Here is a 22,824-nt window from a genome sequence, read left to right as displayed (position 1 = left end):
AAAGCAAGTTTTCCTTACTGAAGGCAGTGAAGAAGTAAATTTTTCTGTATTCACTTCTATACTCACTGAGTTTTCTTGCTTAGATTTCTCATAATGCAAGAGCTGTAGAGCTAAGCAAAAGGATTCCCATTCTTGTTTCTTGTCTTGTTGAACAAAATAATAATAATAATAAAAAAAAGTATAAAGCAAAAGATGTTATGGAAGTATGATGGAATTGAAATGAGCATTGAGCAGAAATAAGGAGTCACAGAAGTCCCACAGCCCTGGAAATGCAAAATGAATTCACTTAAGTGTCAATAACCTTCTGCAGATATATGGGCTTAAAGGAAAAGGGTGAGAAAATGAACTGCTAACATAAGCAGACAGTCTGGTAACAAGGTAAGGACTGTAGGAGATGAGGGAGTCAGAATGATGGAGTGAGACAATATTTATTGTTTCTCTTCACAATGCAAAAGGTAGAGAGCAGCAGTAAAAACAGCTGCAAACTGAATAAATGAATGAAAAATGAATAATGAAGTAAAGAAAAGGAATGCAAATTTAAGATGTGAGAGGTGGAACAATGAAATTGAAAAGGACAGTGCAGAGAATTGTATAAAGTCAGATGCAGGAACCTAATCATGGGAGAGTAGAAAATAGATTTGAAATAAAAAATGAACACCACCAGCAGGGGAAAGAAGATAGAAAAACGTAGGAAGCAAAATAGATAGATGAGGGAGATGGCCTATCAGAGCAGCAAACACAGCCTTCATAGCTTCCCTAGTCCTGAACTTGGACCAAAATACACTTACAGAACTCTGAATGCAGCAGTCCTGATGTTTTCAGAATCAACTAAAATGAATCAGTAATATGTGCAGAAAAAACCAAAACTAAACCTGGCCTCCTCCACAGCTGAAGAGACTGCAATATCAGGAGCTGGTTTCTTCATCTAAGATCTAGCAATTGTTCCTGAAATCTACAGTGGCACCTGCCAAAGGCCAGGGAGATGCTGTCCCTCAGCCCCAGTGATGGAACTCCATCCTCTCCTCCTGGGTCTGGCTGTCCCTCAAGGCACCCTGAAACACAGCTAATGCCTTAGGGTTTAGCTTTTTATATTTTTCACATTCTGTGCTGCTTTAGTGTGTAGGTCTGGGCTTCATATTCAAGCATGGTGAGTTCTGTATACAGAGCAGGGAGACAAAACAATTCCTGCTCCAGCTGGGTACCAAGGACAAATGATCCCAATCTCAGCCCCAGAGCACAAACCCCGTGGGCTGCAGAGAGAAAAACAAGCAGGGTGGGACTGCATGGGCTGGAGCTGTGGTTGGACAATTAGCTCCAATATGGAAATGGACTAAAACTTATAAAAATGTGAGATCTCGTGACCAAGTCCTCTTTTGCTTCCATCTTGGAGCCATCTGGGCCCTGCCAGGGTGTGGCCTTTGAAGGCACTGAAATAAATATCCACTTTATTCCCCTTAACTCCATCTAGCTTCTGTTCCAGCTCCTTAAGGCATCACAGCCAGTGACACTGATAGTAAAAGATTTTAAAATCACAGAAAATTCATGGAGTTAGAAAGAAATTTAGGCTTACTAGGCCTGGGAAAATGTTAAAGGTAGGCCCTGGGAAATGTTAGGCCTCGTATTTGCTAGATCATGTGAAACTGTGTAGTCAGTATATGATAAATGACATAATTCTTAGATGGGATTAGATATAATTATTGTTTAAAGACTCATGCAAACATAAAGGTGTCTGGCTCTATATATGTTAATTTTCCTCTCCTGGTGATAGTAAAAAATTTTAACATCATAGAAAATTCAGGGAGTTGGAAAGAAAGTTAGGCTTAGTAGGCCCTGGGAAATGTTAGGCCTTGTATTTGCTAGATCAAGTGAAACTGCACCTGTGTAGTCAATATATAATAAATGGTATAATTGTTAGATAGGATTAGATATAATTATTGTTTAAAGAGCCATGAGAAACAATGTTAGGGGTTTGAGGGGGATCACGAGAAATCCCTGCTTGGATGAAATCAATGAACACAATAGAACAATGTAAGTTTAATAATGGATATGTAAGTTATATAAAGATAGAATATAAAACATGTTTGGCTCAAAACCATGGAGGGTCAGATTTGGGTTTGTGTACCCCTGACACCCAGAACTGTTCAATAAGAGTTGAATGCTTTGCACAAAGTGCATGCTCTTTAGGGGTTTTTTAAGCAAATTGGGAGATAAAGAAAAGATGTGAAATACAAAGTTTATTATCTGCTGTCTATTCCAACCTTACTGGTGGTACAAGAATCGAGCAAAATTTTTTATGTGGTGGCTTGCAAATAATTAGTGATTTACCACAGTCCACAATGAATACCATTTTATTTTCATGTAATTACTGCACAAACTCAACATTTTTAAGAATAATGACAATGACTAGGTTTCCTTTTTGAGCATCACCATATTTGGATAAGATCTTTGCCTCAACTTTCAGAAATTTTAATGCAAAATCTTAATAGCTGTTATTGCTGTGATTAATCATGCAAGTACCAAGAGGTTATTTTTTCACTTTTCCAGTTGAAGTAAAATATTGATTTAATTCACCATTTTGTAACTGGGGACAGATAGCAGGGAAACTATTGTGACTTGCTTATTTTCCATCATGCAGCCATACCTTTCATGATGGAAGAAAAAAAAGGGAAAAGGAAAAGGAAAAGGAAAAGGAAAAGGAAAAGGAAAAGGAAAAGGAAAAGGAAAAGGAAAAGGAAAAGGAAAAGGAAAAGGAAAAGGAAAAGGAAAAGGAAAAGGGCCACAGTAACTTGCTAGCTTTCAGTCCTTTTCTCATGGCCTATTTCTAACCACCAGCTGAGTCCATGGAAATAGTGCACATAAAGTTCACACTCAGCAGATATTTAAATCCTCCAGCAGCCTGAAAGAGCATTCCTGCAATTATTGGCTTTGCTTGTTTTATCTCCCCCATATTATGCTGACCAATAGGATTTGAACAATGCTGTGTTTCAAACCCAACACAAGCAACATTGCTTAGGCTGTCAAAATTTGAGCTGATACAAACCATATTTGAGTTATATGAGGATATTCTGACACTGTGACAGTAATAATATTTTTTTCAATCAACATAAAAAAGCCTCTATAATAAAGATCAGCCACAGAAAACATAACAGAGTTTAAAGACCTGTAAATATGACTCATATTCTTAATTACTTTCCTGGCCTTTTTTCCCACAGACTGTGGAGTCAGTAATGATAGACCAAATGCATAATACACAATTTTGTAACTTCAGCTTTTTACAGATACTTGGGTAACTGCAGAAAGAAAACTTGCAACAAAAATACTGATTCTGTAGCTCAGACACTTAAAAACCCAGAGAGGCCAACTTCAGAAGGTGTTTTTTATCTGGATATTAAACCAACAAAGAAAAAGGAGACAGAGTACTCTTAGATCTATATATACAATTAATATCCTTGGGCAGCAAGATTCAAAACTCATCAAATTTAACTGAAATAATTAAATATACTTTGAAGCAAAACAAACTGGGTAGATTGTCATGGCTGGAAAATCAAAATGTTAGTGTGCTGCCTGTCCTTTGTGGACTTTTTCTTAAAATCTCTACATTATAAGCCATTTTAAGCTTTCAATCAGAAAAAAAAAAAAAAAAAAGAAAAGAAAAGAAGCTTTCTCCCCACAAAGACATCTTGCAAACACAACCTCACACACATCTTAGCTCAAAATGTCAGGCAAATCAATAGAATGTGCAGGTAATGTAGAGTGCAGAGAGACCCATTGATTTTCAATGCTGAGTGCCAGCAGGATGCCATGCATGTCATCATTTACTCTGCTGAGCTGTAAATAAGTGATGCTGTGTCACACAACCTGCTCCAAGCCTCCCCAGGGCCCCTGTGTGGTGCAAAGAAGAGAGGGATACTCACGTGGGAAATCTTTGGGGTGTGTTTTTTCCGACCAGTTCCCATAAAAAGTCAGCCTGTACTTGGCAGTACCGCAGGCACAACAGTCTAAAATGGGTTTGTCAGTCACACCTTCTGAGGCTGAGTCTGAAAAAGCATCAAAGCACCCATTGAAAGTGGCTACAACTCCAAACCAGTGGGGACAGTGAAGTTGCCACCATAAATACTCCAGGGAATAAATATGAGTTAAACATGGGTTTGGTTTTTTTAAATTTGGTTTGCTGTTAGACTAAAGGACCAGCCTGAAATAGCTGTACCGTATTTATAAGTGGATAAAATAGTTTAAATCCACAGTTTTCAGTTAGAAGTCATTAATATTTCAGTTATCTTCACATTCTAAAGGGGTTTCTTTCTGGTTTCTATTTGATAAGGAAAAACCTTAGCTGATTTCAAAACACAATGGGCTTGAAATTTCTGAACACACAAAGTAAATGAATTCTCCAGTGGGATGCAATAACCAGGTGCAACGTTTAGGTTTAGGAAAGGATGAAATATCCCAGGATTCAATAACAGAGTGCTCTGGAAACCAATGGGTATCACACAAAGAGCAGGTAAAGAATTGCAAGTAGCACTTTAGGGGGAGGCAAAGAAGATTTTATTTGTTGGAGTATATGTGATAAGGAAGACCATAACTGAATGGAAGAGCCCAAATCTCAACCTGTCCAAGAACTCAAAACTTTAGTTTGAGACAAAATGTTAGGAGAAAAATGCAAAACAAAATGAGGAGGTCAAAGAGATATTTTACTTTACCTTACCTTGTTCACAGATTTTTTTGGTGAGAGAGCCCTCATCTTGAAAATAAATTATGCGCTTCTGCACAATACTGGCTCTACAAAGGGGAGGGGAAAAAAAAGTTTGAAACATGTTTATTTCTCAAAGAAAAAAGAAAATGAGTCATAAATTACTACTAAGACATGATTATACTTCCCTGTACTGACAATACAACATGGGATTACAGATAAGATATTTTTATTTCAACTTGCATTTTAATTTCATCACATTTTACAGAAGCCTGAAATTTATTTACCTCCAAAGAAGTGGTCATAGGCATACAGTGAAGACCTGTGCTTTTGAAAGGCATGACAGACAACTGAGCATTCAATATTTCAATCAAATCTCATATTAAAATACTGAAGTTGTATTCAATTTCAGTCAAAAAAATAGCACAGCTATAGTGAGCAGCTGTTCATAGGAAATTACGTGGCATTCTAAAAAGATAAGTACTTCTGATATATGACAGCAACTCAGTGCAAATATCACATAAAACAGAAGTTAGGAAAAAAGCTGGCATAAGGTAAAGTCTTTGAAAGAAATTCACAGGTTCCAAAAGACAAGCTGCTTTAAAATTAATTAAATCCGGAGTATTTTATTGAGGCTTATAGTTCAAACCAAATGTAAATTACTAAGCCTCGGTGCCTCAGTTCCTCATTTGAGGGGGCTGGATATATTTAATGCCAAATAAACTTTAACAACCTTCTTGGACCATCTTTATCTATATCAATTATATTCACATGAAAGCTTTATATTCTTTCCATAGGAAAACCAGATTTTGGTTAAATTCAAAGCCAATCTATGGACAGAGAGCCTCCTGAGGACAGCATGCTTTGGGAGCTGGCACTCTTCCTTGTTTACCAGCACAAGTACACATTCTTCCAGCAACATTTTGTACCATCACTTGTACAAAACACCAAACAGCAAGGGCCAATTTCTTGTCTTCCTTCAGTATTAGTCAAATAATTATCTTAATCTTTCTAGAACTACTCCTCACTCATGACAGGAGGAAAACTGAGAAGCAACGTGAGGCTGTATGTGCTCAGATGTGTTGCTGCAGTCATGTAACCCTCCTTTGACAACATCCCACCCATAAAAATATCAAAAATAAGAGGCAGGGGTTTTTTTGTCCTTTCTTTGCCAAGTTGCAAGGCCAGCGTAGGAGAGGAAGGAATCCTTCTTTTCACCTTACAAAGCACCCGGGAGAAAAGCTGGGTTTTGCAAACCTCTTAAAGCTGCATCAGCCTGGAAAGGGTGCAAAAAACTCTCAATCCTTTCTGAAGGAACCTTCTTCAGCGTTTCTAAGAAATAAGTGGGGGGAAAAATGAAACAAACACAACTACCAGAGTTACTACTAGGAAGAATAAGAGCCCAATGGGCACCCTGTGACAGCAGCATGCTCCTTAACATTCCCAGCCTTCAAACTGAAAGCCAAAGCCAAATTTAAGAGTTTTTGGATGCTACACTGCAAGGAGACAGAAAGTGGGGGCACAAGAAATGCTGTGCAGATACAAGGAAAACCTCTCACACTATCAGGCTAATCACAGAGATTTAACCATGGAATGGGCTGCACAGAGTTTGTGCAACATTCATCTCTGGAAATATTCAAAACTTGATGAGATCCATGCCTTGGCAACCTGCTGAGGGAACAAGCAAACTGATGTTCAGCACCTACTTCAAGCAGGAGAATGGACTACATGACTTCCAGAAGTCCCTTCCAATCTAAATCATTCCACTATCTTAATCCACACAAATACAAAATCAGTTGTTTGATAAAGATCTCAATTCTGCAGGTAACAAAGGTATTGTGGGTATTTGAGAAGCAGTTATTTTAGAAAAAAAAAGAAAAGAAAAGAAAATAAAGATTGTTTGAAGCCTGAAGTGTACTTGTATTATTCTTTTTGCTGCAGTTAGCTTGTCACTGTAAAATGTCAAGGGAACAGTTCCTTTACTAATAACAAAAGCTCCATAGCTTTCTAAACCGTTGTCTCTTCAGCTGTATTTGAAACTGTATGGTGAGCCAATAATTTAAATGGGAGGTTTTGGACTGATTCCAAATGCACCAGGATGGGCACATTATATGGCTACATAACTATCAAAAGCAGGCACAGAACTCTACAAAAAATCATAAATAATTTTAAAATATTAACTGTTTTAATAATCAGCTTCTAGACTGAACATAGACCAAAACATCTGTTCAATGTATTTGCTAGCTTTTACAGCTACTTTTTTCCCCCCTTTTTTAAACATAATTTTTGTGTTAAATTTTATTTTTATTCCATAAAAGTTCTGATCTTTGGACTAAGGATTCTTACCTTTGGCTTCAAGGCTTACAAAAAATGGCTAAAAATGGAATGGTGAACTTCTAGAGAGAGGCAAAATAGTTTTTAAGAATTTACACAAGGTATTCATCTGTTTAATTTTCATAAATCCTTCCCATCACTTCAAATGTCCAGTGCTGTCTGAACTTCATGGGGAAGGAGCAATCCAATTTCTTTCCCTCTCATATTAATATATATACATGGATCTTCAATTTCTTGTTTTTCTTGTTGGCTTTTTTCTCTCTGACTATCAGAAAATGATGGATAAAGGCAAAAGGAAATAAATTTGTCTCAAAAAACCTTGTTTATTTCCCATTTTCTTCAAGGCAAGGCGTCTGGATTTGCATTTTTCCACCTCTAAACTAAGGAGCAAAACTGTCAGGTACAGGCACTTCTACACCTAGCAACACCGGCTTTACTGAAGAAAATCAACCAAATGAACTGTCCAAAAAGTGTCATTATTTCTGTGTTTCAGTTCTCACATGAAAAGGAAAGGATATCTGGTTGCTTCTGCAATGTTTGCTTTGGCAATGCCACTTTGGGATGTCCCTGTCCTGGCTCGGTTTGGTCAGACAACATGAGAGGGCAGTGGGAGAAATCTGCCTCAAAAGATTTCCATGGGATCAGAAATTCCCTCTGCAGCCCAGCTCCACAACAATTGTGCCATCCTGCTGGGAAAAGCTCTGCCAAAGGCACAGAAATTGCATTTGGGATATTAAGAAACAAGAAATGTCATAAACCATAAAACTTCACGCCAGCCTTGGGAATACCCCAGTTCATACCAGAAACAGAGTCAGACCACAGAACAGAGTTTGGGGTCTTTTCTTTCTTTCTTTTCTTTCTTTCTTTCCTTTCTTTCTTTTCTTTGTTTTCTTTCTTTCTTTCTTTCTTTCTTTCTTTCTTTCTTTCTTTCTTTCTTTCTTTCTTTCTTTCTTTCTTTCTTTCTTTCTTTCTTTCTTTCTTTCTTTCTTTCTTTCTTTCTTTCTCTTTCTCGCTTTCTCTTTATCTCTTTCTTTCTCTCTTTCTTCTTTCTCTTTTTCTCTCTTTTTCTCTCTTTCTTCTTTCTCTTTTTCTCTCTTTTTCTCTCTTTCTCTCCTTTTCTCTTTCTCTCTCTCTTTCTTTCTCTCTCTCTCTTTCTTTCTCTCTCCTTTTCTCTTTCTCTCTCTCTCTCTCTCTCTCTCTCTTCCTTTCTCTCTCTCTCTCTCTTTCTCTCTTCCTCTCTCTCTCTCTTTCTCTCTTCCTTTCTCTCTCTCTCTCTTTCTCTCTTCCTTTCTCTCTCTCTCTCTCTTTCTCTCTCTTCCTTTCTCTCTCTCTCTCTCTCTTTCTCTCTTCCTTTCTCTCTCTTCCTTTCTCTCTCTTCCTTTCTCTCTCTCTCTCTTTCTCTCTTCCTTTCTCTCTCTTCCTTTCTCTCTCTCTCTCTCTTTCTCTCTCTTCCTTTCTCTCTCTCTCTCTTTCTCTCTCTTCCTTTCTCTCTCTCTCTTCCTTTCTCTCTCTCTCTCTTTCTCTCTCTTCCTTTCTCTCTCTCTCTCTCTCTTCCTTTCTCTCTCTCTCTTCCTTTCTCTCTCTCTCTCTTTCTTTCTCTCTCTCTCTCTCTTTCTCTCTCTTCCTTTCTCTCTCTCTCTCTTTCTCTCTCTTCCTCTCTCTTCCTTTCTCTCTCTCTCTCTCTTCCTTTCTCTCTCTCTCTCTCTCTTCCTTTCTCTCTCTCTCTCTCTCTCTCTTCCTTTCTCTCTCTCTCTCTCTCTCTCTTCCTTTCTCTCTCTCTCTCTCTCTCTCTTCCTTTCTCTCTCTCTCTCTTTCTCTCTCTCTCTTCCTTTCTCTCTCTCTCTCTCTCTCTTTCTCTCTTTCTCTCTCTTCCTTTCTCTCTCTTTCTCTCATCCTTTCCTTTTCTCCATAGAAACAGCTTTAGATTGTTTTCCTCACTCCCTTTTTCAAACCCTAGCATGAAAAGAAATACTCTTATTTTAAATTACCTCTGTGGGTGTAGTGATGTGACAAAAGAAGTAAGGAAGAGGATTTGTAAGAATTCTTCCTATGACATTTTCTAAGCTTACATCAAAACCATTAAGTACAATATTAGAGTTACATTTGAATAAAAAGGTTTTGTCAGAGCTGGTGAGGAAACTCCAAGTTTTACTTGGATGTTGAGAAATAATAATAATTTACTGAGCTGTAGATAAGACATTTTTCCTGTTCTATATTGCCTATGAGTTAACCTTGTCCTACTCTTCTAGCTATCAAAATTATTTTCATTAATTATTCCATGCCTCACTGATTTAATTACAGTATGATAAGTTGTTTCCCACCCAGAACAATTAACAGGATGTTAAATTTGTTTTCCTTTTTGGGTTTGTTGGTTATTTTTGGAGACAAAGAATTTCTAAATATACCATTTACTTGAACACTAAAAAGTGGTGTGAAAACCATGAATTTACATCTGCTGTAATTTTGTTGATGCTATTGGGTTGTGTCATTCTAATGAATTATTTAGGATGTTCTGATTTTATTTCCTTCTATGTCTTAAAAATAAAGCCAGCCCCGTGTTTCTGACAAGCACTTGCAAGGTCAGGGAAAGCACAGACTCCCAGTTTGCCAACAATATTTACTTCTTTTTCTAATATTTAGGAGATTTTTATTAAAAAGAAATTCAAATTCCTCTGAAAGCCTGTACAACCCTTTAGCCAACAGACGTACAGCAACTTTTACACTGACAGTGTTTTTGACAACCACATTGTTCAAAACAATTTTCACTTAGGAAAGTGTGCTGGCTTAGCCAAGACAGGCTCCATCTACACCAGAATCTGCCAGCTGTCGTCGCTGACAAGGGTCAACATTCTAAAAATTTGCAGCAAAATGTTTTATTTAAGGCATAACAAAAGATGCAATTTCTGTTGTCATTTTGTGGGGTTTGTTCATTAATTTGTTTTTAAGTGTGTTGTTAACACAGGTTATTTAAACAACCCTGACTTGATGTTTGATAAAACACAGTAAAATTAACATGAAGTTCACCAGTGGTGCCATAATTCCACATTTACATCCCTGCTTTTCTCCACTAGATTAGCCCCATGCAAAACAATCAACCATGATCACTTCTGAAAACTCCAGCACATAAATACACACCAGAGTATCCTTCTCCAGCTTTACTTTTTCAATATTTCACGTGTACTGTCAGAAAATACAACTCAGAGAAGCATCACAGCAAAAGCAAAGGTCTCTAAAGCTTTTCTTGCACATTTCCTCTTGCTCCCAAATCCTTTTGGTGTCTTCATGTCCCACTCAGAGCTGCCACCACACACCCACACAGGAGTAATTTGTCCATCATATTCAATATGTGAATATAACACAACAAAAAGCTCTGGGGGAAAGCACAGCTGTACAAGCTGCTGTCTTATATTTTCCCTCAGAAAAATCTCTCTGTTCTTTGCTTGAATGGCCACAGGACATAAATATTAAATGGAAATCTTCGGGATAAGAAGTTGTACTGACATGGTAATTTCTGTCAGGAATGCTACACCTGTTACTTGCAAAAAAAAAAAAATTAAAAAAATAAAAAAGAAACTGAAACAAAAAAGCAACATCACTTAAAGCCCATTGCTGTTCATGGGCTGTATCTTCACCGGGGATTTTGACAGTCCCCACTTTTTGCAGCAATCTCTATGAATTTCAGAGCTAAGCATTATAGGATGTAATTAGAGCAGATTGGATAGAACTGAGTGTTTGGAGAAAGGATTTATCTCGTTATTCTAAGTAGTGCTTTTGTAGAGTAGATGGAAACAATCTACCAAAGGTGGGACTATAGGCTTTTTTCCAAGCTAGTAAGCCCAAAGTCCTATTACCTGAAAACTCAGCTAACCAATGCAAAGCACCTGTGTGCTAACTAACAAATCCTAAAAACAAAATGAAAAATAAAGCAAAATAAAAAACACTTCTTGAGCTGCAATTTATTTCTGCCTAAGGTCTCTGCAACCTTTATAACACCCACTGGCACAGGGAACTGAAAAACTTCATTTCTTTGGGTGTTCAGACCATGCCCCTTTTGCCAGCCTGTTTTACCTGATATAGCAGGGTGGGGAAGAAATCCAACCACATACTAATAATACTAATACTACTACTAATAATAATTTTATTATTGTATATTATATTTTATATATTATATATAATATATACTATACATATTATACATAATATATTCTATATAAATATATAATATAATAATATATAATGATCCTTTTTTATTATTATTATTATTATTATTATTATTATTATTATTATTATTACTATTACTATTATTTTGCCATGATTGCACAGCCCACAAGGCCAGCTGAGACCAAACAAAAGCATCTTTTCCCTTTTACAGCATTGCTTTTAATCTTTATAATCCACTCACACTCTCCTCCCCACTTGAATCACTTTCTCCTGCTCCAGGTTGGGGCAGTAAAAAAAGAAACACCACTTTTTTATATATATTTTAAAAAACCCAAAAAGCAAAATTTAAGCATGACCATGAGTTAATGAAGCCAGAAAAAAAATTCCAAAACTTTAGGAAAAATTATGCTATATTTTTAATATTTATAAAGCATTAAGTAAAATAATTTGGAGATAAACCAAAAAATAAGAGCTGTCATTCTCCTACTATTTTTTAAAAACTGTCAACTAGCAATATATTGAAATTATGTTTAAATGAGTACATTATTTGCTTGCACAGAAAAAAATTTATTTGTCAAAAGCAATATCCTAACAAAGCCCATCCATTCATCAAATACTGATTAGTGGATAGTCAGTAGCAGGAATCTAGATTGGAATAAAGTATTTGATGTTTTCAAATCTGAAAAAAAAATTTCACTTCATTTGAATTGACAGGAGCCTGAAGGTGAGCTCCACAATTAATGGAACAAATTAACACCCACTGAAACAAAGATAACTTCATTTAATATCAAAATGCTTATTATTCCTTCTTAAAAGAGACCTTCCTGTTATGAATGTATTTCCCTGAGGAAGTTTTTGATGTACTGTCTTTAGCACTCGAGGTTGAGTGGAGCTGGAGCCATCAGAAGGGACTTGTCAGCTCTTTAGTGCAGCCCAGCCACAGATCTCACCTGTCAAGAATTAATACCTGAAACAGCTGAATCTCCTCTACCTGGGCTGTTCTGAGAGCTCTCCCTGACAGCTGGGGCTGCTCAGCCCACTGAGCATTCAGCCCCATAATGCCAGAACACCCAATGCTGGGTGTTCACGCTGAAAGACAGGGGTGCGGGGAAATGCAAGAAAATAAAGGACCAATGACACAGTTGTTACTGGTAACTCCTCCATTTCCCTCTTTCTGAAGGGGCAGTACATTGGGAAGAAGGCAAATTCAAATACATATCATATATTGGGAAGAAGGCAAATTCAAATATATATCATATATTGGGAAGAAGGCAAATTCAAATTGTGTTCAAGAAATAGCTGAAAGACCACCCTGCTTCTGAAAAACATAATTATGAAAGACAGATCAAATTAATCCATTAAGTTCTTCCGCACTATGAGGGTTGTTTTCAGCAAGCTTCTCCATTGTTTAACACCTGCTCCTGGCTAAGAGCAGTGTGGGAGCACTGCCTCCAGCTCACACAAATGTTCTCCTTGCCAAAATTCCCTGCAGCAGGCGTTTGCAGCAAACACTGCTGCCAAATTTTGGCACACAGGATTTTGGAGAACACAATGGCAGGGAACTTGCACATCAGGGTCTTTGCTCTTCCCACATCAGCCCTAAAAATGCCAAAATCATACAACCTCCTCATGTCTCATCAGCAGCCAACACCAGTGGCACTGGCTGCACTTTGGCTACAGCAGAACAAAGAAATGATGGAGAAAGAGGAATTGCTAAACACATGAAAATAAGAAAAATACTCTCAGGGATAAGGAAACAGCAGTGTTGAAGGGTACAGAAACAGATTAGGAAATGGATCAGAAATTGTCCAAGACATGCAAAGGAAGGGTGAGAACCAAGCCCAGGCTTATCTCCTTTCTGCAGCAGTGCATTGTCAGACTGAGGCTGTGATTATAATGAAATTATAAACATCAACCCCCCAAATCACTCTGGGGTAATGAAACTCCTTGGAAGATTGTGGTTCCTTTTCACGGTGATTTTATGCATTTTCTGCACAACAACATGCAGCAGCAGGGGGAGGAAATAAACCCTACAGGCTCAAGAAGCTTTTTGCCTCAGTGGGGTTCCTGAAGCTGGTCCGGATAAAGGTCAGCATTTCACAGAGGAAGTGATTACAACTGTGCTTAGAGGAGCAGGGATTAAGCAAAAGATCCAGGCTCTGTATCTCCCTCAATCACAGGGACCGGGAGAGCACATGAATAAGACTATTAAAGGAGTATTGTGAACAGTAGCAAGCAGTAATGACGGGGATTAGGATGATAAATCACCCTTTATATTGAGAAGCAGGCATAGACAAGGCACTGGAATTCATCCCTACCACATTTTATGGAACAAAAGTGCATTTAATGAGATTCTTAACTTCATTAGAAAGTCCAAGAGGGAGATGTTTTAATGTGGATAATTGAGATACACCAAGTGTGATTAGAGATAGAGGAGGAAATAGAGACTTCATTGTTCAGAATTTGTGGAGAAAAGCCAGGATGCTCCTTCAGGCACCTGTATGGGAAACAGGTGAATCCATCATGGGTTTGAGACTGACAACCAAGCAGGTCCATCAAAACATTTCCAAATGTTGGTCACATTTCCAAATGTTGGTCACATTTCCGAATGTTGGTCACATTTCCGAATGTTGGTCACATTTCCGAATGTTGGTCTAGGCTTTGAAACTGAAGCAATGAGGAAAACAAATTCCCTGATCTTCTAGACAAAAACACAAGGTGATTTTCTTTATTATAGTGGGGAGTTATTTGTCGCCACCAAACATTCAAACTGAAAATGAGACAGAAAAAACCTGCATGCTTTGAAAACTAAAAATATAAAATTTACAGATATACTGATGTGGAGGATGGAGAAAACCCAGATGTGTCCCACTGTGTTGTGCTACTGTTAGGGGACACTCTAGTGACACCTGACTGACCTTCTCCTGAAATCAATTACCAACCTCACTTTCACTTAATCAGAAGGGAATTGCAGCCTGAATTTCTTATGAGCCGTGACTGGCCACTGAAAAACCAGAAAAGCACTTAGAACTTTATTGTCACTGAGCCAAGGCACTTGCTGAAAAACACAATGCAAACAACACATATCCAAGTACCTGTCAAATTTGCCTCCTCTTCAGTTTAGCTTCATTCTACTTATTTGTCTGGACATATTTAGCATTTTGTGAGTAAAACTGTGTGGCAGAAATACAGATTACTATTATAAAAGTGGGAAGAATGGTAACTATTTCTGTTTCTTTGCCATATTGAAGACAACTTTTTGGCCACAACTAATTCAGAGAAATTAGACAAATGCCTTTCATTAATATTTTGCTGTCTAAATTAAACCTGATGAGCAAGACAACGTCTTTATGAGCAGTCATGGTGGTGCCTCAACACCTCTGCATGTGGAACATATTTTTTATATGAACTTCTTGTATCATCAGGCATCTACTTTAGCCACCATTGCCAGGCAGTTGCATCGTAAGAGAGCACAAATTTATTTCCCTGTATATAAAACTGGTATATATTCCATTTTCAGAGAAATCTATGGCAAGCAGCAGTCTAACAGGTAATCTGTAAAACTGAAATGAGCTGGTTCATACTAGGGTTATCCTGGGGCTCCACACACAGCAGTGAGGGAGCATCAAGCTCATTATCCCTCTAACAAGCAGAGCTCAGTCCCTCCCTAGGCACAGGCCTGCAACCCAGACCTTTCTGCAGCAAATGAAACCCAGAAACCATTAAAAAAAAAAAAAATCAAACGTGCTTTCTGGTGCATTGCAAGGCTTCAAACTATATTCTGCTGGAGCAGTGAACTGATGGAGCAACAAATCCATTTCTTGGGGAAAGCAGGGAAAAAGCGTCCAGGCTGCTGCTGTTCAGAGAGCAAAGATACTTAATGCATGTCTAATGATGTAGAAAAGATGGAAAAAGTGGGCACCTAATTACTGAAAGGAAAAGAAAGAAATGGCCCACCCAATTATTGGTTGAATTTAGTGTTTCAATTCTTTCGCAACAGCCCTGAAATTGTCAACGCAGATAACGAGAAAGACAAAAACAATCAATTCCACAGCGGGTTCATGCAAAGAAAAATTCCATTTCTGGATGGTTTTTCTGCTTTCAGAATTTCTAAAGAGCTGCAACCATACAAATAGCTGTTCCTTTAAGGGAACAAATCAGAATTGATTTTGTGGTGCTTTATGTGAAGCAAAGAATCAAGATAAATAGAGTGTTCAGGTTCTGAGACCCTTACTGAGCTCTTAGGGATTCTCCAGCTGACAAATGTAAACCCACATGAGACCTGAAAGACTATTCACCCGAAGGAAGGATGGCCAGAATCCAGCACAAATTCATGCATTTGCCTTTCACAGTGTAACAGAGCTGCGCTAGAAGTTGTACCTACAGAATGTGCTCTGGATTCCTGCAGGCACGCAGACACCTCACCAAATTCTTACATCAGCCTGCTAGAAAAGTTTCTCTGATGGAAATTTCGTCCCATACCTGCAGTGCATCTTACATTTAGCTGCAGGATTGGCCACACACCCTCACAAAACACAATCTTGAAATACTGATTGTGTTGTGAGGAAGCAAGTGACCATTTCTGCCACATTTGTGACTAACTTAGACTCTGTAATGTCTAGGAACCACCAGCGTGCTGTAGGATTGAGAACATTCACTGCTCATCTGCATCCCTTTATCTGGGTCAATAGACATTTTGAATAATGGAAGATCCTGCCAAAATGTTGTAACAGCAGGTTTAGTTAAAGCCTCAATCACTAGGCACAGACTGGATAAAATAGTTTGTTACCAAAACTTAAAATTACACTACTTATCTTTTTAATTACCTCCTTTCATCACTGCTGTACTCAATTTGCCCTGCACATTCACTGATGTGCAATGAAAACACCACCATACTACAGTAAGCAATACATATTTGAGCCCACTGGAGTGCTGGTTTCAATAAAGAGACCAAAATCTCTTTATCTGTGACCTGCAGAAACAGCATGACATTTTGATTCATGAATAAAATGCATGTTTTAAAAATGTATCACATTACATTAAAATAAAGCCTTCAGTTCCTGACACAAGACAAATCAATTCCTTAACGTGAATTACCATGCATAACTTCAGGCAGTTATAAAGAAGCTGATTTCAAACATTCAGTAATAAAAAATGACAATGCTTCTGATGCCATCAATAGTGACACTCTTTATGTTTTGAAAGGAAATCAAATTATGACTATCATTATTATTTCTATTCCTTTTCTCTCTTTGTTTCCCCTCAGAAAATGACAATGGCCTTGAAGTCAAATTAAACATCTGTTTGCAAAATAAACCAGAGTGCTACTGACAGCTGCTGCCGAATGGCAAATGTCCTACAGCTGTCGGGCTCCTAAATTAACAATGATTTTCATTACAAACAGCAAACAACAAGCAAATTACAGAGCTGATTTTTTTTTCTTCCATCCCACTATTTCAAATTTATGAAAATGCAGACTCTCCTAGAGACTCAGCCAGAAAGAAATCACAGCTTACTGTTTTATTTCCCCACTTGAGCAGGTAGCAAAAAGTCAGAGAAAATCTGATTTCAGAACATCCCTCCTGACATGTCTTAAATACTTTTTGGCACTTTCCTCTAGGATATGTAAATAGAATTAATAATTACTTGAGGATTTACCGTGCTCTGAGGCAAATTCTGTCAATAAGAAAAAGTATTGAAGAACCATTTTCTTCGTTTTTCCTACATCTATTTGGATTTGTAAATACACAGGTGCAGGGGAAGCCTGATCATAGTACACACTACAATCACCCAGGAAAGTCAGAGAGAAAAGGCTTGGGCAGTTCATTAAAGTCCATTCTGTCATCAATTTTTATAGGTTCCTCATTTATCTTCAGGTTAGGGGTCAGAAATTAGGAACATTAGAAAGCACTGCACCTCATTTTCCTCTTCACATGACTTTTTGAAATGCACAATTTGAACACAACAGTGCCCTTAGAACAGTGTTGAGAACCTGGAAGGAGCAAAGAATTCTGAGTGGATAGCGGTTAAAAAAATAAAAATGGGAGTTTTAAATGTCCTGTGTGGTTTTGGAAAATGCCAAATTAGGGTACAGGTGAATTCTGACTGCTTTGTGTTTGTGTCCACTGTTAACCTTGTTAATTCTTTTTTTATTGAAGAATTTCCCCACAAAGTCTGGAGAAAGCACAATGATGATTAAAGATGTAACAGATATCACTTTCTTGTGATGGGCATGTTGAACTTTTCCAATGCCTGAATCCCTACCCCACTGCACACCCATGCACAATCTTTTTCTTTCCTACAAAACAGCTTGTTTTACATTTGTGAAAAAAAACAAAAATTATACAGAACAATGAAAGTAACTGCACATGCCTTCAGTTTACCACAAAAATCCGTAACATGGATTTTTTTTAAAAAATATTAAATTATTGTAGACATTTTCAAGGTAGAGTGTAAAAAAGTTTTAAAATATTATCTTCCATAATAAAGCCATAACTACATTCCCTCTGCTGCTAGAGAAAGACCACCACCCTTCTCCTTACCCTGTTTTTCTCACTGTTTTTCTGGTTTTGCTCTCCTCAAGGAACAAACCCATCCTTGAATAACAAAACCATTAAGCTGTTTTGCAACACTACATCTTTACAAACAAAACATCATATGAATGAACCTAACTAGATTTTATAGGATTGCTTTAATTATTGCAGCATAAAATAGATTATCTAAAAGACCACAAAATTGTAAGAAAATCCATTTTTAATGCTTTCCAAATTCACATGTGATGTAAAAGGAACAATATTAAACCTGTGAGAAAATGAAAGTGAAATGGCTTTTGGTTTTAAATGGAGATCCAGGGGGCTGCTACCATATATATTGAGATAAAATGTGTTTTTTTACACCTAATAGTAGAGGTGGTATGAATTAGAATCCATCTAAAATGCAGTTTTCTTCTCTTTCTTCCTAACACAAACTCTCTGTAGGTGCTTCATCTATGAAATAAAATATAGGTTTCTAAGTCAGTTTCATTTAAAAGTTTAAACTTTTTTCCTATTTGTTTAAAAAAAAATAAAATTGCTGGATGAAGACAATATTTAATTCATTTTTAAGGAACCAGGATAGCAATACAAGCTTTTCTAGCCTGCAGGAATTTATAAAGAGTCACTGGCCACTAGCTTCTCTTGAGAAAACAGGAAAAAATTGAAAAATTTGTTGAGTAATGCATAATAACCCAGTGTTGAAGGACAGTGATCGACCCAAATCTGTTCATTCCCAACCCATGCCCATTTAAAGCCGGGCACATTTCTGTTACATCTCCTAAAAGCAAAGAATGGGAAAAAATGAAGGCACACCCAAAGGATCTCACAATTGAAAATGGCACATTTTCTATCTATCAAAGGTTTGTTCTCTGGGCTGTTAGGATGCACAGAGATACCTTAGTTTGCTATCTTAATTGTGTAAAAAATACCTAAAATGTCTACATAAAACACTCTGTTTAAGCTATGAAATAGGAGGATATGCTGCTGCTATCTCTATCAAAAATGAAGTTCAGAAGATGCTGTCATGTGGTAATTAACTGGAATACAAAGATTTTGATTTTTTTAAAAATAGTAGTACAGAAATTATAAAAATTTCTCTGCATACAAAAGACTCACTGATTCACCTAGGAAAAAGAATAGTTATTTATAACATGAAAACTTTTATCTTCTGTTGTTCCATAAACAGAGCCCCTTTCTAGGCAAGGAGGGCAGGCTAGTCTCTCTTTTTCCTTGGCTGTTGTTATTTATTCATAATGGCAAGCTGTCAGTAAATGCTTTACAGCTGTGCTCACTGTTAGCACACTAATAAACCGGTAAAACTGTTGACATGAAGTGTCTGCACAATCTGAGAGCATGAGTGGAAAGGACAGAATAACAAATTTAATACCTGATTCAAGCAAGCAAGGTTTCTAGTTTTGGTTTCTAGGTTTCAGTGCTGCTAGTTTTTATGTTTGGAAAATTTAGAGGCACAATTTTAAAGTGAATTTCTCATTGTTTGTCAACTGTGTGCCACTTGTGCTCATCTGCTTCAAAAAAGTATCCCAACAAATCAAGGAAAATCCTGTGTGTTGGGGTTAGTAGGCCCTACAGAAAGAAAAAAAAAAAAGGGAAATGTTTTAGTGATTAAAACATCAGAGAGGAACAAAAATCTACTTAAAGAACTATGGGGATTTTTGAAGGAATTTTGAATGAGTCAAGAGATGGGACCTCTGAGTTGTTTTTGATGAAGTTTATTTTCTTATCTTCTGCATAGGCAGGAAGGGCGAGTTCAGCTCACATCTTCACTGCACGGCTCAGAAGGCCACAAGACCCTCAGTTACAAGACATTTTAAGGATTTATTGACCAATAAAACATTGCCAACAAGGATATTTATGGTTTTGACCCAATCCTTAAATATTTCATCTTATGGACCCATACCACAGTGTAAGCTTTCTTAGCAATCATGTTATGACACACAAACCTACAGTGCTGCATTCTAAACTCCTTGTTTACGTTTGTAGCTACTTTAATTTCTATATCTTAAACTCCAAACCTCTAAACTTTCCTTTACTTAGCTGAAGTAAAGGAAAAGTAAAGCTTGTCTCTGCTTTAAGCTATAAATTCACATTCTTGCCTCTAGCACCTAAGTGTGGAAGACTTTTCCAAGGTTTCAGATCAAATCCTGTCTTTAATTCCAAGCTTTGGCTTGCAGGCCCAAAGTTCTGAGAGTTCCTTGCATTTTGGATTCCGAGAGAGAATTTCATCACCTTAGTCAAGTAACCTGAATAAATTCAAACCATGGCCAACTTCTCTTCTCTGTGCCAGCTCATTGATACTGATGAGAGATTTAGGACAAGCATGAAAAGTTGCAAACAAATTTTTCATCTGTAACTGCACATAATTCTTTGCTCTGTATTGTTTTTAAAATTCAGCTCTGTGATCATCTATCAGTTGTTTTTACATGACTGGCAGCAGTTTCAGAAGCACTGCAGCTTCCACCCGTGTAAAGCAGTCTGGCAACTGGAACTTCTCTCTGTTGGAGGCAAATTTATGCAATATTGGTTTTGTGGGAATCATAGTAACAACACTTTTAAAATTCTATTTCAGAATGATTTTGAGCACCTCAGTTTGGCCTTCCTCATAAGCACTCCTCTTAACACAGGGTTGAGGATTTGATCACATATTAATTTACACACCACAAATCTGTTCTTGTGAATTTTGGGCCTTGTTATCCTGGTGCCTCATGCTCTGTTTCTGGCCCAGGGATCTCACCCTGAATTTTGAGTGCAGAGAAGAGATTTGGCTGCCCACCAAGACAGTTTCAGGATGTAGGTGCAGTTATGAACTCCTGAGGTTTTTATGACACTTGGTTCTTTTTTTAGTCTCTCCTACAGCACATTTCAGCGCAATGTTTACTCAGAGTGACAGGCCAAGTGACCTGAATGAACAGAATGCTTGAAGCTACAAGAAATAAAAAGGTAAATGTTCAAAAACTGGAGTTCCTTCACCCTCAGAGTTTTGAAGCTTGAGAGGAAGAGGACGGTCAGAACCCACAAGGAGGCTGGAAACTGAGTGTTGTATCCAAGGCGCAGACCCAGGGACTGGAATTGAATTTGTCCTTGTGGATATGACAGCTTTGCTCCAGCAGCACAACTATCTAAAAGATTTTGCTTGATATACACTGAATATGCTATACTTTTTATTTAGAAGCCTGCAATTCTTTAAAATTTCTCTGCTCTCTCATTACATGCAAACAAGAGGCAGTGTAATTAAAATCATGATGATAATTACATATCCAGGAAAACAAGAAGCTCCACACTTTTCCTCAAGAACTATAAAAGATTTCCCTAGAGATGGCTCAGAACACATTGCCAGAAACAAACAGCAGAGACACCACCATGAACCCAGTGCATTTCTGCAAGTGCTGATGGTAATAAACAGCATTTACAGATAGCAGATTTTAATTTGTTGGTTGCTTAAGCACGATATGTATAGCAGAAATAAATACCTTGTCTGCACGAATTTTGCTGCATTTGCCATACAAGTCACATGAGTTGTCTGAGAACCCAATTAGTTCAAGAGCCAGTTGCAAACTGGTTTCTCCTCTGAATGGTAAATTGAATATAACTTTTCTGCATGTGGCCATCATTTACTGCATTTAACTATTAATCTCAGCCTCAGCAGCAAATGCTAAAGGAGAAGATAATTACCATCTCACAGGACTTGACTCTCCATGAGATCTACACCAGCTGACAGATTTACTCAGTTTGGATATTAACAAGATCCTCCCTACCATGAAATTTTCATATGTGACAAGCTAAGAAAACTTGACCAAATTTTCCTCACTCTTGTGTCCTAGCACAGAATTCTAAAGGACTTGCAGGAAACTCCCTATTCTGTATTTCCCACCAAAGGGTGAGACCTTTTCCCACACTCAGCTGTGACACTGTCTTGAGGAATCCAACAAACCAGATTAATCTAGGGCTCAAAGCAACCTAAAAAACGTGATTTTTCCATCACTGCTAAGAAGCTTTCAATAAACTTTTATTGTCCTTTTATTGGTCAATGGGATGAATCACTATTTGAAATCTATACTTTAGACATTCCTTGTTTAACAAGATAAATTTCTATTGCTTGGAGTTGTCTTTTGGTTTTTTTTTTTTACAGAATTAAGCACAGCCTCTGAATATCAGCTGTCAGATTACAAAAAAAAAAAAAGCATGTGTACTGTTCTACTTTTTATGAAAAGTAGAATATGCTAAACCAAGCATGAAAGTTTATATGAAGGAAAAGAAAGGTGCTTCTTAAAACATATATTTATGTTCACTTCAAAAATATATTTAAACAGATTGACCAAGACATGGTTCAAAACTCCAAAAATTTCTCTACTTCCCTGTGATGATACAAACACCACCAGGCTCTGCCACTGCTCCATTGTTTGTGTAATTTTTATCTGTATAATTGCACATTGCAAAAAAACCCTTATAAATCTTTCTCAAGAAAGTTGTAACAGTGGGTTTTCAAAAGATCCTAAAAAAGCAAATGCATTCTGAAGAGCTCAGAAACCTAGTTAAGTGAAGTTTCAACCAGAAACTTTTATCAGAAGAAGGAGGAACGACCTGGCCCTCCCATCTTGACGTGTTGGTGTGCAATAAATCACAAGAAACAAGGGAAAGAAAATAGGGAGAGAAATGAACATGTAAACAAGCAGGATGTGCACACCATGACAGCTTGGAAGGCCCAAATGGAAAAATAGGAAAGAGGGCTTAAGTCTTGAGGGTCTCCCAAACAGAGTGTAAAATAAAAGTTTTTTCTCTTCAGTGAGACTCAAGCACAGGCCTAAGTGTGGATAAATGGAGCCTCAGCTATTTATGCACCCAAAAAGCACACTTAGTGCTGGCAGTTTCAGTAGAGTCCAGAAGGATTCAAACCTTTAGGGTATCTCACTGTCATCTCTTTTTGGGAATGAAGAAAATGCATGAATTATTCTCAAGTAAACAATTACTGCACAACATTGTATGTTAATGCATTTTCTTCTTTTTTCTCCTCACAATTCTAAGTCTCTACAGAGAGAAAGATGTTTAGAAAGCAAAGTAGTGACAATAAGTCAAATTTAAATATATGTT

General features: G+C 37.4%; 1 protein-coding gene across 1 annotated transcript in view; it reads right to left on the bottom strand.

The window, feature by feature from the left end:
* Positions 1-22,824, bottom strand: part of SPON1 (spondin 1) — a 186,314-nt gene that overhangs the window by 125,399 nt on the left and 38,091 nt on the right. Inside the window, exons 4-5 of the mRNA XM_059474194.1 lie at positions 4,706-4,779; positions 3,915-4,037 (exon numbers count right to left, since the gene is read on the bottom strand). Of these exons, the coding sequence (XP_059330177.1) occupies positions 3,915-4,037; positions 4,706-4,779 (197 nt within the window). The remainder of the gene's footprint in view (positions 1-3,914; positions 4,038-4,705; positions 4,780-22,824) is intronic.

This window comes from Ammospiza nelsoni, chromosome 6 (assembly GCF_027579445.1).
Source record: "Ammospiza nelsoni isolate bAmmNel1 chromosome 6, bAmmNel1.pri, whole genome shotgun sequence".
NCBI lineage: Eukaryota > Metazoa > Chordata > Aves > Passeriformes > Passerellidae > Ammospiza > Ammospiza nelsoni.
This window is presented reverse-complemented; position numbering and strand designations above follow the sequence as displayed.